At 43.6% G+C, this 18,095-nt stretch overlaps 1 protein-coding gene across 5 annotated transcripts in view; it reads right to left on the minus strand.

Annotated features, from left to right (window-relative positions):
- Positions 1 to 18,095, minus strand: part of CCAR1 (cell division cycle and apoptosis regulator 1) — a 57,054-nt gene that overhangs the window by 23,657 nt on the left and 15,302 nt on the right. For 3 of the 5 annotated variants that reach the window (XM_075610922.1, XM_075610923.1, XM_075610921.1), the window contains exons 6-14: positions 17,710 to 17,903; positions 14,513 to 14,627; positions 14,235 to 14,424; positions 12,684 to 12,813; positions 10,896 to 11,057; positions 9,646 to 9,871; positions 8,494 to 8,607; positions 1,029 to 1,195; positions 131 to 341 (exon numbers count right to left, since the gene is read on the minus strand). In XM_075610922.1, coding sequence (XP_075467037.1) covers positions 131 to 341; positions 1,029 to 1,195; positions 8,494 to 8,607; positions 9,646 to 9,871; positions 10,896 to 11,057; positions 12,684 to 12,813; positions 14,235 to 14,424; positions 14,513 to 14,627; positions 17,710 to 17,903 — 1,509 coding nt within the window. The remainder of the gene's footprint in view (positions 1 to 130; positions 342 to 1,028; positions 1,196 to 8,493; positions 8,608 to 9,645; positions 9,872 to 10,895; positions 11,058 to 12,683; positions 12,814 to 14,234; positions 14,425 to 14,512; positions 14,628 to 17,709; positions 17,904 to 18,095) is intronic. The other 2 variants (XM_075610926.1, XM_075610924.1) reach the window with 1 other exon arrangement.

An 18,095-nucleotide genomic window follows, 5' to 3' on the forward strand; every position in this document is an offset into this window, starting at 1 on the left:
GCTTGGGCGTGTTTTCTTTGAGGTGTGTGTTTTTGTAGTGTGTGTGCTGCGCGTTTGTGCCTGTGTTCCTGTGCCTGTGTTCCTGTGCCTGTGAGAAGCGGAAATAGAAAAAGGGATTAGCGTTCAGTGCCTGTTCTCCATCAGCTTCCTTGCGTTCCCCCTGAAGCTTGCCGACCAGCTGCTGCTTGTATCCTTGAGAGAGGTTTTCCCACTCTGAGCGGGTGGGGAGGCAATGCCAAACATCCGGGAAAAATAAAACCACAGTCTCCACATGAGCAGGAACCGTACGCCCCTTGTGGGTCTCCTCGGGGCGATGGTAGCGAATCTCTGCAAAACGGTACCTGTCGCAAGGGAAGAAGCACGTTGGAAAAAGAAAAATCTAGAGCGCACTTAATATAAGAGCCTAGTTCTCTGGTAGCACATCAAGTACAGATAGCTGAAGACTGTCTACAAAAAGAAATTAAAAACAATTATATATGCCGTCGTTTTTCTTCAGGTAAGTCGAAGCATTGTTTTGTGTTCCAAAGCGCAGTAAAAACAAAACCTCTGCTATTATTTAATTGCAAAAATGTTCAAAAAATGTATAGATTTACAATTTTGAAATACCCTTGTGCGTGTTGGATACGCAACTGGTAGTAGTTTGGTTTAAATGTTAATATTTGTCAACAAAGCTCGACATACCATTAGAAAACATGGCCACAAAATTTGGATTAGGCGTTTTGTTTTATACGACAGCCATTGTAAGAGATGTTTTCTTCGTGACGATCTGCAGCTGGGCATGAAAAAAAGTCTTCAGAATGCACAGAAATATTTCAAGGAGAATGACCAATACATATAGTTGAAAATCCAAACGCCTCACACATTAATGTAATAAAACACCACATTTGGCACCCGTGAAGTTTCTATTCCAAAATGCCACAATGATTAACCGGGACAATTGCATAGATCTATAGAAAAGAAGCAAAGCTCCATGAAATAGGGCAAAGAAAGGGATTTTTTTTTGTTTCTTTGGTAAGAGTTTTACTTACCATTGTGTGCATAAGCTCAGGTCAATGCCAGTCAGAGCCTTACAACAGCGGACAGCAGTCTTGATTAATACGGAAGGGTCTTTATCTGGATCCGGTCCATCACTGGATGGAGACCAGTGTCCTCCTATAGCCATAGCCTCATCTTTGCCCTTCATTCCCACCAAAAACTATGGAACAAACAATAATAAAACATTCAATAGAATGCAAAACAATGGACTAAAAATGATTCTACATTCATTATTTCACGCTGTATGCCACTTCCAGTGGAATACATATAATTTGGACAATTGTGGTTTTAAGGATTAGATGGCATTTGTATAGTCAGAGAGATTTGAGACTTAGAAAAGATGCTTTTAGAATTGTTGTTGCCTTGGTTTGAGTCGGGCCCTTAAATTTCAGTGTCATGGCAGGTAAACTACACTGCACATGTTTATGGTTACATCCAACAATGAATTCCATTTAGGATAATTTAAAAACTCTGTTCTTCATATTTCAGGGACATTAATCGGCTTAATCTAATCCATATCAAGTTATATGACTAATAATTATATCACCACGTCTTGGTACCGCTAAAGCAAGGTTTCTGTGTGTCTGGCCCGATTGGATCAGAACAAACATCTGCAATTCAGGGCAGCTCTAGTAGTGAGCCAAACAACTTCTGGATAGCTGCACTGCCACAGCAGACTTTTGATCTCTACCTGCGTCTCCTCCCTTCCCACCATTTTCTGCTGCCATCAACATGGTAAGGCAGGGTGGAAGATGGGAGGTTGCGAGACATGGCATTGCAGAGTGGGAGAGACAAAGGCAAACAGACCATTTACCTGTTAGTATCAGACTATATAATGTATACAGTATAAAACCGTCACCTGGGTCTGACCGGTCAGTATTATTATCTACATCCATTCTCTTTCACCTAGTATACAAGTTGGGTTAACACAAAACATAATTTTACAGTTTTTTACAGTTTTTTTTTAACAAATGTATACTTATTTTAAGCATTTATTAATGCTTAATGTAATTTTATCATTTCCAGCTTTTGTTTTTATTTTTTAAGTCAATCTTTTTTTCCACAAACTCAAAACCAATCTAGTTTGGGAAAGTCAAATCACTTTTTTCTAGAACCAAAACACCAGTTAGGTTACATGTATTTGGGTGTATATAGTTTAGCATAGAGATGCCACCAGTATAACCATAAAAGCAACACCCTAGTTATGACACTACACTATCTTTTTTTTAAACATTTTTTATGTATTATAATAGATAATTAAATTAACCAAATTTTCATTTTTTCCCCATCGTTTTTTTATAAACTCAAAACCAAATCAAGTTTTGGCAAAACTAAAACACGATTTTTTTTTTTATTAGAGCCAAAACCCCTGTGAAAGTCCACACTATCCTCAAATACATCAAGGGTAATGCACACAATTTGCAGAGAAGCTTTATGCCCAAGGGCTTAATAATGTAATTCACGGAGATGAAAAAGACTATATTGGCAGGAAAGGGTTCTTTACAGTTATGTGGACATTAGGAGACTTGAGATACGAAAACAGATTGGACATCCTTTTAGAAAGACAAGGTGTACAGAACAAGTTATAGCATAGGCAGGCCACTGATCCGACTGCCATTTACTTCCGTTACGAAGAAACTTTACTTTATGAAACAGAATTCAAAAAAGTTGTCCTCGGGCGTCGGTTTTCCATGCTGTGGGTTTTAATATTGTATTGTATTGTATTGTATGTCTTTATTTATATAGCGCCATTAATGTACATAGCGCTTCACAGTAGTAATACATGGGGTAATCAAATAAATAACAGATAATATAAATAACAGATCATGGGAATAAGTGCTTTAGACATAAAAGTAACATTAAGGAAGAGGAGTCCCTGCCCCGAGAAGCTTACAGTCTAATTGGTAGGTAGAACGTACAGAGACAGTAGGAGGGAGTTCTGGTAAGTGCGTCTGCAGGGGGCCAAGCTTTATGTATCGTGTTCAGAATATCCACAGTGCTATTCATATGCTTCTTTAAGCAAGCGTGTCTTAAGGTGCGTCTTAAAGGTGGATAGAGAGGGTGCTAGTCGGGTACTGAGGGGAAGGGCATTCCAGAGGTGTGGGGCAGAAAGTGAGAAAGGTTTAAGGCGGGAGAGGGCTTTAGATACAAAGGGGGTAGAAAGAAGACATCCTTGAGAAGAACGCAAGAGTCTGGATGGTGCATAACGAGAAATTAGGGATGAGATGTAAGGAGGGGCAGAAGAGTGTAAAGCTTTAAAAGTGAGGAGAAGAATGGAATGTGAGATGCGGGATTTGATCGGAAGCCAGGAGAGGGTTTTCATGAGGGGAGATGCTGAGACAGATCTAGGAAAGAGTAGAGTGATTCTGGCAGCAGCGTTTAGGACAGATTGTAGGGGAGACAGGTGAGAGGCAGAAAGGCCGGACAGCAGGAGGTTACAGTAATCAAGACGGGAGAGAATGAGGGCCTGAGTCAGAGTTTTAGCAGTCGAGCAACAGAGGAAAGGGCGTATCTTTGTTATATTGCGGAGGAAAAAGCGACAAGTTTTAGAAATGTTTTGAATGTGAGGGGCGAATGTGAGAGAGGAGTCGAGTGTGAACCCTAGACAGCGTGATTGGGCTACTGGGTGAATGATTGTAGTTCCAACAGTAATGTGGAAGGAGGTAGTAGGGCCAGGTTTGGGAGGAAGTATGAGGAGCTCTGTTTTAGCCATGTTGAGTTTAAGGCGGCGGAGGGCCATCCAGGATGATATAGCAGAGAGACATTCAGAAACTTTGGTTTGTACAGCAGGTGTAAGGACAGGCGTTGAAAAGTATATTTGTGTGTCGTCGGCATAGAGGTGATATTTAAACCCAAAAGATGTTATTAGGTCACCTAGAGAGAGTGTGTACAGAGAAAAGAGAAGAGGTCCCAGGACAGAGCCCTGGGGTACCCCCACAGAGAGATCAATAGAGGAGGAGGAGGTGTTAGCAGAAGAGACACTGAAAGTACGATGGGAGAGGTAGGATGAGATCCAGGATAGAGCTTTGTTCCGAATACCTAGAGCAGCGGTGCGCAAACTGGGGGGCGCAAGATTGTTTAGGGGGGGCGCAGGAAGCAGCGGCGATTTTGCCAGGAGCAGAGGGAAAAAAGCCGTCTGCATCTGCAATTTTTCTTTTGGCCATTAGGTGGCGCTGTGCTGCGCTGTGCTACAGTACACAGCAGCATCTCGTTGCTTCCTGCTTCCTGCGTGTGTGACATGGGGAGAGGGGGGGAGTGAGACTGGGACATGGGGGGGGAGTGAGACTGGGACATGGGGGGGGGGTGAGTGAGACTGGGACATGGGGGGGGGTGAGACTGGGACATGGGGGGTGAGACTGGGACATGGGGGGGGGTGAGACTGGGACATGGGGGGGGGTGAGACTGGGACATGGGGGGGGTGAGACTGGGACATGGGGGGGGTGAGACTGGGACATGGGGGAGTGAGACTGGGACATGGGGGAGTGAGACTGGGACATGGGGGAGTGAGACTGGGACATGGGGGAGTGAGACTGGGACATGGGGGGGTGAGACTGGGACATGGGGGGGAGTGAGACTGGCACATGGGGGGGGAGTGAGACTGGCACATGGGGGGGAAGTGAGACTGGCACATGGGGGGGAGTGAGACTGGCACATGGGGGGGGAGAGAGACTGGCACATGGGGGGGAGTGAGACTGGGAAATGGTGGGGGAGTGAGACTGGGACATGGGGGGGTGGGAGAGTGAGACTGGGACATGGGGGGGTGGGAGAGTGAGACTGGGACATGGGGGGGTGGGAGAGTGAGACTGGGACATGGGGGGGTGGGAGAGTGAGACTGGGACATGGGGGAGTGAGTGTGAGACTGGGACATGGGGGAGTGAGTGTGAGACTGGGACATGGGGGAGTGAGTGTGAGACTGAGGCATGGGGAGGGTGTGAGTGACATGAGGGGGGTGAGAGTGTGAGATGGGGAGGGGGGTGAGAGTGAGTGTGACATGGGGAGGGGGGTGAAAGAGCTAAATGGGGATGGGGATGAGAGAGACATTGGTGGGAGGGAGGGAGACACTGGCAGGAGGGAGAGAGACACACAATGGCTGGAGGGAGAGTGTGAGAGAGACACCGGGTGGAGGGAGAAACAATAGCTGGTTGGAGAGTGCAAGAGAGACACTGGGGGGAGGGAGAGGCAATGGCTGGAAGGAGAGTGAGAGACAATGGAGGGAGGGGGACACTAGGGGGAGGGAGAAAGAAAGAGAGACACACAGGGGGAGGGAAAGAGAGTGGGGGGAGACACTGAGGGGAGGGATAGAGAGGGACTGGAGGGGGAGTGAGAAATACAGGGAGAGACTGGAAGAGGTTAGAGAGGTCCTGAGGTGTTCTAATGTGGCGGGAAGAGAGAGATTAATAATACAGCAGAAATGGGAACGCTATTAGACAAATATTATAATATTTATTTTTAAGTTATGTAATTTGTGCTATAAATACTTTTTTTATAGACGCGTGGCGGGGGCGTTACAAAGCTGGTTCGCCCTCAATGGCTGAACCAGCTCACGTGCGCTGACGTCATGTGATTTTGATTACATCAGGCAGGGGGGGCCCGATAAATTTCATGGATGAAAAGGGGGGCTCAGCATAAAAAGTTTGCTCACCCATGACCTAGAGTATGGAGAATGTGGAGGAGAAGAGGGTGGTCCACTGTGTCAAATGCTGCAGAGAGGTCGAGTAATATGAGCAGAGTGTAATGACCTCTGTCTTTGGCAGCATGGAGGTCGTCAGTTATTTTAGTGAGGGCTGTTTCGGTGGAGTGAGCAGAGCGGAAGCCAGATTGTAGAGGGTCTAGGAGAGAATAGGTGTTGAGAAAATGGAGCAAGCGAGAGAATACAAGACGTTCAAGGAGTTTAGAGGCAAAAGGCAGGAGGGAGACAGGTCGATAGTTAGAAAGACAGGTAGGGTCAAGCTTGTTGTTCTTGAGTAATGGTATGACTGTTGCATGTTTGAAGGAGGATGGAAAGGTTCCAGAGCAGAGGGAGGAGTTAAAAATGTGTGTGAGCGTAGGGATTATAGTAGGAGCTAGAGGTTTTAGGAGATGGGAGGGAATGGGGTCAAGAGGGCAAGTGGTAGAGGGAGAGGAGGCGATCAACAGCGACACATCCTCCTCTGAGACAGTGGAAAAAGAGTCAAGGAAGGCAGGAGGAGAGTTAGGAAGAGGTGTAGGATGGGAGGAAGAAACAGAGGGGATGTTCTGCCGTATGGATTCCACCTTTTCCTTAAAATAGTCAGCAAAGTCCTGAGCGGAGATGGAGGAAGGAGAGGCAGCTGAGGGTGGTTTGAGTAGAGTATCAAAGACAGAGAACAGTCGGCGTGGGTTAGACTTGTGCATGTTGATTAGTGCAGAAAAGTAGGCTTGTTTAGCTTGCGAGAGGGCAGAGTTGAAACAGGATAGCATAAATTTGTAGTGAAGGAAGTCTGCGAGAGTGTGAGACTTCCTCCAGAGGCGTTCAGAGGAACGAGTGGAGGAACGCAGCATGCGCGTGTGGGAATTTAGCCAGGGTCTAGGGTTAGAAGGGCGAGTGCGGCAGAGAGAAAGCGGGGCATGTAGATCAAGAGACGAGGACAAGGCAGAGTTGTAGTTCCTGACCAGGTTGTCAGGGTCTGTAGCAGAGCTGAGAGAGGAGAGGGTGGAGCTTAAAGTGGACTCAAAGTCAGGTAAGTGAATAGAGCCCAGGTTTCTGCAGAACCGGGGGGTAGATGGAGGTGGAGAAGGGCAGAAGCGAGATAGAGAGAATGAGATGAGGTGATGGTCAGAGAGAGGAAAAGGGGAAATGGAGAAATCAGAGAGAGAAAAGTTTTTAGTGAAAACCAGGTCTAAGTAGTGGCCATCCTTGTGGGTGCTGGCTGCAGTCCACTGTTGAAGGCCAAAAGAAGAGGTTAGAGAAAGAAAGCGGGAAGCCCAAGGGAGAGAGGGGTCATCAATGTGGCAATTGCAGTCCCCAAGGAGAAGAACAGGGGAGTCTGAGGAGAGAAAGAAAGAGAGCCAGGATTCAAAGTGAGAGAGAAAGGCAGAAGGGGAATGAGTAGAGGTAGGTGGGCGATAGATGACCGCCACATGGACCGGGAGAGGAGAGAAGATCTGGACAGTGTGAGCCTCAAAGGAGGGAAAAGCAAGAGAGGGGGGAATAGGAAGGGTTCGGTAGTGGCAGAGAGAGGAGAGCAGGAGCCCCATGCCTCCACCCCTGCCATCAGGGCGCGGAGTGTGGGAGAAGGAAAGGCCACCGTAGGAGAGGGCAGCTTCCAGAGCAGAGTCAGACTGAGTGAGCCAGGTCTCAGTTATAGCAAAGAGAAGCAGGGAGTGAGAGAGAAAGAAGTCATGTTCAGAGAGGAACTTGTTAGAAAGGGAGCGAGCATTCCAAAGGGCACAGGAGAAAGGCAGAGAGGAGGGAGGGTGGCAGGGGATGGGTATGAGGTTGGAGGGGTTAACACCAGAAGGAGTAGAGATTGCATTTGGCAGGCGAGGACGAGAGCAAGTAGAAATAAGGCAGGGACCAGGATTGGGAGAGATATCCGCAGAAGCAAGGAGGAGAAGCATGGATAGGAAGAGGATGTGTGAGGATGATTTGTAGGGGTGTGTTTTAGTGTAGGGGATATAGCTGTGTGGTGTCAGAGGACGCAGGTAAGAAAGGAGTTCATGTGAACAAAGAAGTGGTGAAGGAAGGAGAGATGGAGATATATGAATAGAGTTAGAGACACACTGAGGCTGGTAAAAAGAAGTGCATAATTTGAGAAGAAGTGAAGTCACAGCAAATATAAATGATAAAGGCAGCATCACAGCAGTAATGATGCAGTCTGGTATTGATGATATCCTCCTTTCCAGCGTAGTTCACATGCAGGAATCAGGGCCAGATGGGGTGTCCACTTCTTCCTCACTTCTTTTGAACTTCCTTTTAAACTTCCTTTTAAACTTCCTTTTAAACTTCCTTTTAAACTTCCTTTTAAACTTCCTTTTAAACTTCCTTTTAAACTTCCTTTTAAACTTCAGTTGTTCAGTCGTCTTGCCACTTATAATGGGCCACTTGGATATGGGCTGCAGGCAGACAAGCTGTTCTGACTGGGTTTATATAGGCCTAAAAAGTCACCTGACAGTGGTTCTGTCTGCTTAATTAGCACATCTGAGGCACATTCAAACAGATTGTTTCCTACACAGGGTGTTCCCTGCCTAGGATGGGTTCTCATCCAATCAGATTTGAGTAAATGTTGCACATGGGGTCTTACAAACGAACGAACCATATACTGAATGTCACTTTGTGACATGCCCATTTGTGATACTGGTTTCTGCAAACACATTTGATTTATTTCTGGTTTGTTTTATCATTAAATGTTTATTCTGCATTACAACTGTTTTCATCATTTAGCTATTAGACAGTGAGTGCTGGTACTTACATAGTTTTGCATATACTGAATGCATTACCTTTATTAATCTTGCTGGATGCTGGAATCCTTCCTTAACTTCTGTTGTGTCTTCAGCAAGGGCACACGACTTATGATATAAATCCTCCAAAGCAGGACTTGCCAATAGCATAACCTATTTGAAAAAACATTTAAAAAAAGCATTGTTAACACATTAGTGAACAGCATGTATTTTTTCCCTACAATAATCAAAAAACTGCCTTCGTGCCATTCTTAAAAATACATTAAAAATTTTTTTTTTTTTTAAATCACCTCTAGCGTCCCATACAAACTTATATTTAAACACTTTCCGGATTCAATAGATTTCATGCGGATGGAATTTTTGTATTTGAAACCTCATAAGTCTCTTGTTCAAGTATATTGTATTAAAAGCTCTTCACAATATAGAAACGTTTTCTCTCTCCATTAAACAGACCCATATGGATACTAGAACTTTGTACGACATCAGAATCCAATAAACATCTCGTAAGGCATCTACATTTTTCACCTAACAGTGGTTCACAATCTTTTTACATTGGACCCATCAAAAGCAATAGTTTTCCTTTTGGGTCCCCCCATTCTTCCAAAATTTGGGGGTCGGTCCCACCCAAAAAAAATCCCATTTGAGAGAATACATATTTATTTACTTAGTGGCATATGTTATTTGGGTTATCGATGCATGGAACCAGTCGTCTTTCCTTCTGTTCCCATAACCTTTTTGTCGCTGTCTTCCCTTCCCTTTCTGTGCCTCCTAAAGCAGGGGCGGCCAACTCCAGTCCTCAAGGGTAAACAACAGGCCAGGTATTAGGGATATCCCGGCTTCAGCACAGGTGGCTCAATCAGTGGCTCAGTCAGTTTGATTGAGTCCCCTGTGCTGACGCAGGGATATCTTTAAAACTAGATCTGTCCTTAAGGACTGGAGTTGGCCACTCCTGTCCCAGACGATCTCCTTTCTGTCCCCATCAGTCCCTTTACAAGGCCCATGGGCTCCTTTCGGGGCCAAGCTCCACAGATTGGGAAACTCTGACCCAGCTACTTTTATTAACAAAAAAAATAAAAAACACTCTTGGAACGCTCTAAGGAAGCGAGTGTGACTATAAAACATCATGGTTAAGCATGCTGGTGAATTCTGCACGATCACATTTAGGTGGAATGTGAACGTCGCACAACAAACCTTCGCACTATACGTATGATCTGCGTCAGGAGGGTCCAGAACAGCAGTGTTTTTCTCTAGTGGATCTACTTCCTTATTTATTATATAGAAGTTGCTGTAGTTTCCCAGATGAAATGGTCGCGAGATCGGAAAAGCATCCACCCATGTGAACTGCGCATCAAAAAAATCACTGGGAATGTATAAATTCTGATAGCGTCGCCTCAGGTCCATTATGTCACATCCTGGGCTGTAAAAAACAAAACAATGCGGGTGTGTGAGAAAGCAGGAGAGCAATGCAGGCACTACGGAATGTTCACAAGAAAGGGAATTGATGCTTAGAAGGATTGTAATATTTCTAAGCAATTAGATCACCAACACCTACGCATACCAATGTCACCAAGAACATGCTGGCAAGTGTTAGACACCTGACTACTGCATACAAACAGCGGTTTACTGCATACAAACAGCGGTTAATTAGTATTTTTATTTACATATAGTGCTTATAACAGAGTCATGAAAGGGTTAAACACCCATAAGTCGGTCTTTTGCCATTTGTCAATTAAAACAAAGTTATCTGATGGTTTTTGGTCACAGAATAATTACATTTTCGTTAACAAATAAATTAAAGTATGCATTAAAACAGGGGTTGCCAAATCCAGTCCTCAAGGGCCACCAACAGATCAGGTTTTATGGATATCCCTGTTTCCGCACAGATGGCTCAGTCATAATGAGCTGACCTGTTGGTGGCCCTTGAGGACTGGCGTTGGCCACTCCTGCATTAAACAGTCCATCGTCAACAGCAGCGAGGGAAATTGAAAAATGCTTCGGATAGGCACAAGTAAATCATTAGATCTTAAGAACTACAGTATGAAAACACATTAGATATAATGTAAAAGTTTTCTTTTTTGATCCACTACATAGGACTGTCTCTGAAATACAGATGTAGCCAGGATAACCGTTTGTGCTCCCAGGGGAAGCTGCAGCATCCTCACCGTAGCATCCCCCGGCAGCAGGATCTCTCTCAGTAGAGGGGTTCCATTCAGAACGGACCCTCCCCCTCTCCCCTGCAGGCACCAATAGCTTTTACTGTCCCAGGAGCCAGAGTTTTGCTTTTTATGCCACTGCTCCAGGGACAATTAGTAAGGCTACATCTGTAGGCCGAGAAACCGCAGATGTCTTATCAAACCTCAATTTACAGCACTGCATCTACTAGTAGTCTTTAAACCGGACGTCGATTTCCAGAGCAAAGAAGTGATCCAAAAGTAGCCTACCTGTCCAGAGAGAACTTCGAAAACTGAACGGTGTAGCGGGGTGCAACGCGCCTAGGTCTGCGGGGTGATCTCTCTCTTTCACGCCTTGGCGACCGCTCTCTCGAGCGTTTCCTTGGAGGTGATCTGTCCCGGGACCTGCGTCTTTCTCGGTCTCTTTCACGGCTTTAAATAAAAATTTTTTTAAAAAAAACACATGAATCCCAGCAAAACAAAATGTTTATTTATCGCAGAAATTCCCACTGCTTCGGTAATATTACATTTTTATTTTCAGTCCAGGGAGAGACAGAATAGAGCGGCTTGTTTCAGATCACTGGGGAGGTTGGGTACAGGAGATATGTGACCACAACGTAACAGGTCTTTGAAAATTCAAATGGTTTCAACCCCCCCTCTGTTTTTTTGTGTGTGAGCTAAAGCCACATCCTACTTATTGCACCAGGACTTCCCCAGAGAATTTACCCAGAATCAAAAGACTCCCGAGAGAAGAAAGCAAAGGGTGTGTGTCGATTAGCATCCACAGTAAAAAAATCTTGGGCTGCGGCCAAAATGCACGCGATCGCAAAGTCCATCTGTTTTTGACGCTCTTGCACCACAAGATATTTTACATGTAAAATATATAATATGTACGAGAGAAAGAAATAGATGTTCAAACAAGCGGAGGTTTGTATCATCATTTGGATAACACCGACATCAAGAACAGGTGCAAATATCTTTACAAACACCAATAAAGAAACATGCATCCGATCACAGTGTACTATATCAGGGTGTATTACTACTACAGTTCCATATTTTGGGAGGGTGGGGCTGCTGCTTTAATAAACCCCCTAAAAGAGTGGTCCACAATGCCTGACAGCAAAGTGGTTACTGTTACGTATGTATATACAGAAGTACATATATAGCGCCAACCATTTAAGTTGTGCTTTATGGAATTACCATGCTGATATGGGAATCCTGACGGGAAAAGCAGGTTAATAATGTAAATATATTAATTGAGAAAAGAACCATTTTCATAAGGAGCTTGCAAAAAAAACAAATTAAGAATGCTTATTCTAATTTTCCACCAAAAACAGAGAAACAAAGAAGTTTTTAAATGTTCACAATGAACAATAAAATATCCCTGTAATCCTTCAGCCTAAAAACAAAATAAGAATTATAGAAAGATAAAACGATGACAAATAAAATGGGGGGGAAAAAAACCTGTCTCCCCCCCCCCCCCCCCTTTTAATATGTGCATCAATACAATCCACACAATAATAAGTAATTAGCTAAGTTACCAATCGATCTGTTCTCATGTGATCGATCTGTGAAGATTCGGCTCGGGTGTTCACTAAATGGCCGTCAGGGCAGCAGAAGAGGACCAAAGATGCACAGTGTTGTCGGGAAGATCATGTGACCAGGCAGGCACTAGATACAATTGGGGGACTGCAATATACAGGGCAGGGCTCAAAAAGGGGTGTGCCAGAGCCCATTTCAGAAGTGGATTTGACTTTGTAAATGGTTGCTATTGAAACAAAAAATGCTTGTTACATTAAAATACATTAAAAATGTAATTCAGTGTTATTGTTTTTTTCTTCTCATAGTACAGAACGGATTAAAAAAAACAAACAAAAAAAACCCATGTAGGATATTGCTTAGTCTGCATCTTTAATATAGAGAAGCACTGATCATACCTTTAAATATTGCAAAGATTGTGCTGGAACCAAGCACATTAAAATGCATTCATGTTTCCGTCTAGAGAAGGAGATATACATAAATATAGATATATCTAAATAAACACAAACACCAACTTACTTTCGATCATCCTTTCTGCTGGAAATTGGATCTGCTCTCTCATTTCTACCTGAAAATCTGGACGGTGGTTCAAGCCTTCGTACCGGCTGTGGTTGTGACACAATACGAATGGGAGTCTGTAATAATCCAACTAAAAGAATAAGGTAAGTTAGAATACATATACCCCAAGCTCCCATATTGTAATCAAATTTATTAAAAAGGTTAAAAAAAATATGATACAGGTGCCAAGTGGGCACCTATAGATGAACAACAAGTAACAATAGCATAGCCATGGATATATAGCTTAAGAATGCGCCCTGTTCGCTAGAACAATAGCATTTAGACCGTTTCTTTTGCAGCATTTATTTATAACAACATTTATATTGCTCCCTTATCCAGGGCGCTGTACATTAGTTAGTAAAACTTGCTTGGTTAGTGGGCGGGGGTTTGAGTCAGGTCTCTGGATTTAGTCTGGTCGTGGCATGGCGATGGGTCTTCAGTTGGGACAGCGGAGGCGATTGGATCGGTGAGGCGGGTGACTTTGGAGGGTTTTGGAGAGACTTTATGAAGGTGTCTTATTTTCCCAGCGCGTTTCGTTGCTAGGCAACTTTATCACCCCTGATGAAGTTGCCCAACAAAATGCGCTGGGAAAATAATTACGCACCTCATGTCGTCACGCAAGCGCACTACGCAGGAGAAGGGCGGAGCGAGCGTACATCAGATATTTAATGATTAAAAATCGATTTCATTAATCTAAACCTACCATTGTATGCATTACTGGGATTAAGGGTCTTTGGGGCAAGAGACAGCTCATTTTATTTACATTGTAAATAAATACATAGATTTGGGGTCACTAAGGCAGGAAATTAAGGTTTTGAGTATGAGAGATGGAGAAGCTTCCAAATGTTCTGACTTACATTTACAAAACAGGTCAAGAATAACTATAGACCACTTGTTAAAATCACCAAAACTAAGGTTTCTTCAAAGAAAGTACCATAGATCACATTTTAGAGCAGAGCACTGCCCTGTTGTCAATATATTGCAGACTCGCTTAAACCTGTTGAGGTCGAGTTTTCCAGAAATAGTATTTTTTTTTTATATTTACTGAATCGGGTGATCCGAGGTCCCTCAACCTCCTGTCAACCTCCAGTTTCCAAGACACCTATATTTTTCCACCAGGCAAGAAACTTGACTGACAGACAATAGCCACCAGGGCAGCCTCTCTTCAGTAGCCAATAGAAAGCTGCAATGTCACCTGTAGACCCTACAGCCATATTTGTAGTTTTATTTTTATTTTGTGTCACACACAGACCCAATATCTAGGGAAACAGGGGCCAGCTCCGTTAGAGGCAGGGGTTGGGGCCGGCTCCGTTAGAGGCAGGGGTTGGGGCCGGCTCCGTTAGAGGCAGGGGTTGGGGCCGGCTCCGTTAGAGGCAGGGGCCGGCTCCGTTAGAGGCAGGGGCAGTCATTTTTTAAACTTCTCTCTTGCAACAGTTATGAAGAATAATAGGATCCCCTCTAGAAAACCAGCTCACACCCCCCGCCTCCCCCAAGTATGTGTGTTAGCTTTACCTTTCTGCTGTTGCTGTAACAAAGGAGAAGGCTGTGCTGGCATCAAAGGAGTAAGAGAGGCCGCTGACATTTGTGCCTGCAACAGAGTCTGGCCTTGTGGTGGAGGCTGGGACTGAACCCCAAACGCTGCTTGCTGTGTCTGCATAACAGCTGCAGGGTTCTTCAGCAAAGGTTGGTTTGGAGTTTGATTCTACAGCAAAAAGGCAACAGATGTAAAGAGGGAGAAGAGAGACACTGAGAATAGCAAATAATATCAGAACGGAAGCATTGGAACGTACCAGGTTTGGTAGTGTCTGAATTCGCTGGGCATTCCATTTGAATGGCATATTAGGATTGTAAGTGGCTTCTACCAGTACTCTGTCTCCAACTTGAGGGGACTTGCCTTTAACAGCTCTGCCAAAAAACAAAATGCAACACAAAATTGATAAAACAGTCTAAAGTAATCAACAACAGACCATGAGAAATATATATATATTTTTTTTTAAATTGGAATGGTTTATATTTTTTCCCCTATAAGGTACTTTGTGGTTTTGTTCTCAGACGACTGTCGTTGACATTCAATGTGTAAATGGAGTAATTATAAAAAGCAAATCCTACTCTAACCAAGCATAATATTAAGGTTGCCGTTCCCCCTAAAAATGAGAATGCTCTTTAAAGCACATTGCCAACCTTATCCTTTCCTAGCTGTTTTTTCATTTTATTTCAATTGCATTCAAAAAAGGCCCAAAGCCTTGAGTAGAGTGTTCACATGGCAACTTCTGCTGTTTATTTTCACTTGCTCCCCTCTCCATGCAGACTTTAAAGTGGCATCAGAGAAACTGCTTTATCCTGATGCCCCCAGATTAGACTCTGAAGTGCAGTGATGTCCCAAAACGGGAGTGGTGTGCAGCCATATCAATAGCCTGCGTTCATTTTTCAGGTATAAGTCAGTTTAAAAATGAGTGATCAGGGAAGGAAAATAGAAACACGCATAGAGACAGGTCTTAAAATAAAAATCCTAGCAAGGGTGGTTGGAGCAAAAATAAAATTAGCAAACAAGGGGCAAATGGTTGAAACATGTAAGTTACAGTAGCCTAAAACACAGCACTATATATATTTGGACACTGCAAAGGGACATAACCTATGGGTTGGGTACATCATGGGTTGTGGTTTTACTAGTAGGGTGTTGCAAACATTACCAATGTACCTGGCACGTGCATTTGCGGAGAGCAAACAGAGGTGGAGAGATGCATTCAGCAGTTTCGATAACATATATACTGTACATCTACAGATCTATATAGAGTGGGAACCGGAGCAAGGGTAAACTGCTCCTCTTTCAAGGAACATATTGTTAAAATAGAAAAATATGGATCAGCCAGTACCGCACATACTGAAAACTAAAGAACAATAACGATCAGTACACGAAAACAATAGGAATCCCCCCAATTCCTAAAAAATTAATTTAACGGAGAAAGGCGTCTAAAGCACATGAAAAGAATAAATAGAATTCAACTGAAGTCCAAAAAAAGGAAACAAAGAATTGTCATTTAGAAAAAACTAAATGATTTTAATATACAGTAAACATCAATAAATATGAGGAGTGGATAGTACAGAGAGACCACAATCAAAATATGACTATAATGACAAAGATAGAGCAAATAGAAAAAGACTTATCCACTCCTGCAGACACGAACGGGTAAAAGCGCAAAAATAAAATAAACAAACAAGGGAAGAAAGAAGATAAAAAAAGGGGGGGGGGCGTGAAACCCCACAGCCTCCCAAAATAAGTTTGGCCACTACAAAAAAGGAGATTGTAGATGAGATTCAAGTGATTCAGAATACATTTTATCTGTTAGGATCCATTTTGACTTGTCAGATGTGTCAAAAGCCGTTTGGTTATAACTTGAGTAAATTGGTAGAAAGATTTTAAATAAAAATAATCACTTGTGGTGCATTTGCATGTCTCAAACAGGTCTGGAACCCTGTCGTCTCTCATTATCTCTTAGGCCGAGTCCACGGTCCCTGCTGGCGTGCTGAGGCGCGCTGAGGCGCAGGGAAAAAGGGTGCTTTCCCTGGCCTTGCGGTTGCTTACCGCAAGCGCTCTCAGCAGCCGTCAGGGGGCGGTCCGGGGGCGGGCGCGTCACTGGCCGGGGGCGGGCCAGTGACGTCACGGAGCTGGTTCGCCCTCATTGGGCGAACCGCTCACGTGACCGGCCTGTCTCGCCGGCAAGCGGGGGAATTTTAAATTCCCCCAAGACCTGCGCTTCCGCAAGCGCGCGTAAGCGCAGGTGAGCCCCTACTAAAGCCGCTCTAATTGCGGCTGTAGGGGCTCAGTGCTGAGCGGGAGCGCGCCTCAGCGCGCTTCCGCCAGCAAGCACGTAACATGGCCGAGGCCTTAGCAAAGAGTGCTTCCTCTGCAGCCAGGGATTCTGGGTAATGACATGCAAATGAGCACATTATGGAATGTGCGAAAAACACCTTTACGTTTAAAACAAGAGAGTTGTTGATAGGACCTCTCGGGAACAAAATGGAGCCTATAAAGGCCAAGAAAAGAATATAGGCTTTGCTCTTACACTTACTGGTCACATATTTTCATCCTTCAAAATATGTGATTGTCTTATTTTCACTCATTATTGAACACTAAATGCTACGTAGTGTTTGGCTGCTTAACAGTAGATTTCTTTATTATCTTGACTAGAATTATATATTATGTCAGAACAAACGAAATACATCAAGCAAAGTCAAAAGCTCCGTTCTCTGTCCATATAATGCTTTTGTTTAGCATGTTCCTGTAGATAAAGCTTGTTATTTGGTCTTAAATAAATGAGCTGACAAGAGATCTGTCTTCGGATATTTGATTTGGAACTACTAACAGAAAGGATCTAGAAGAATATACAAGAAAGGCTGTCTGAAGAAAATAAGCAGACGCATTACACACATTTTTATTTTCAAAGATAAAAAACAAAGGGGCTTCGAAATCTAGATTTTAAAAAAAGGGGGTGCAATGTTTTGGGGAGAAACCCTTTCTACCGGCCCATTCCCACATGCCCTTATTGGACAGTGCTACTTCCCCTTCTGCTCAAACCCGCAAAAATGTTCAGAGTTCCTCACAAAGTATCAAGAAATGCTGAATGGCGCATCTTGTTAAAACACGTTCGGTACCAAAAGTCTACGGTCAATGTTTCAGTGAAGTTATACACCTGCCTAATGGTGTATTACATTAACAGTAGAGACATTAAAACTGGTGTCACTGAAGCAGAGAACAAAACCCTTTGCGAGACAGAAATCTGAAACGCAAATGGCAATTAGACCATTTCTCAAAATACCTTCCATTTTCTGCTTCTAGTTAGAACATGCACTGTGCATCTTATAGATGTACATAGAAGGCTTTCAAAAAGGTCCTGTTTTGACTCTGCAACTAATCAAAAAGTATACGCAACTATTGATATTTCATGCAGTGGTCTTCAGTTTTTTGGGTTTTTTTTTTTACACTTACGTAAGCTGGAAAAATACATCTTCGTCCACAAATCCAAATGTTTCATGAAGCTTGGTAACAACACCAGTGAAAACCCGCTGCTTCTGTGGCTGTGTCTGTTGTTGACTTGACCGTGGGGTTGGATATGAAACGGTTATCTGTGCCGCTTGCTGGGGAGTAGACAAGGCAAGACTTGTAGGTAGCGCAACTGCTGGCTGCAAGGAAAGAATATCATTTACAGTTCCAATCAAACTAAGCGGCTCTGAAACATCCCAATGTAAATTAGTGCTAAATACTGTAAATTAGTACTGCGGCATTGGGTGATAATATTTTAGGACAATAAAAAAATGTAAGTGTTAGACCAAATAAAAAAAAGATATCACCAATACTGAAGTACTTATTCATTT

The sequence above is a fragment of the Ascaphus truei genome, chromosome 8 (genome assembly GCF_040206685.1).
Source record: "Ascaphus truei isolate aAscTru1 chromosome 8, aAscTru1.hap1, whole genome shotgun sequence".
Taxonomy (NCBI): domain Eukaryota; kingdom Metazoa; phylum Chordata; class Amphibia; order Anura; family Ascaphidae; genus Ascaphus; species Ascaphus truei.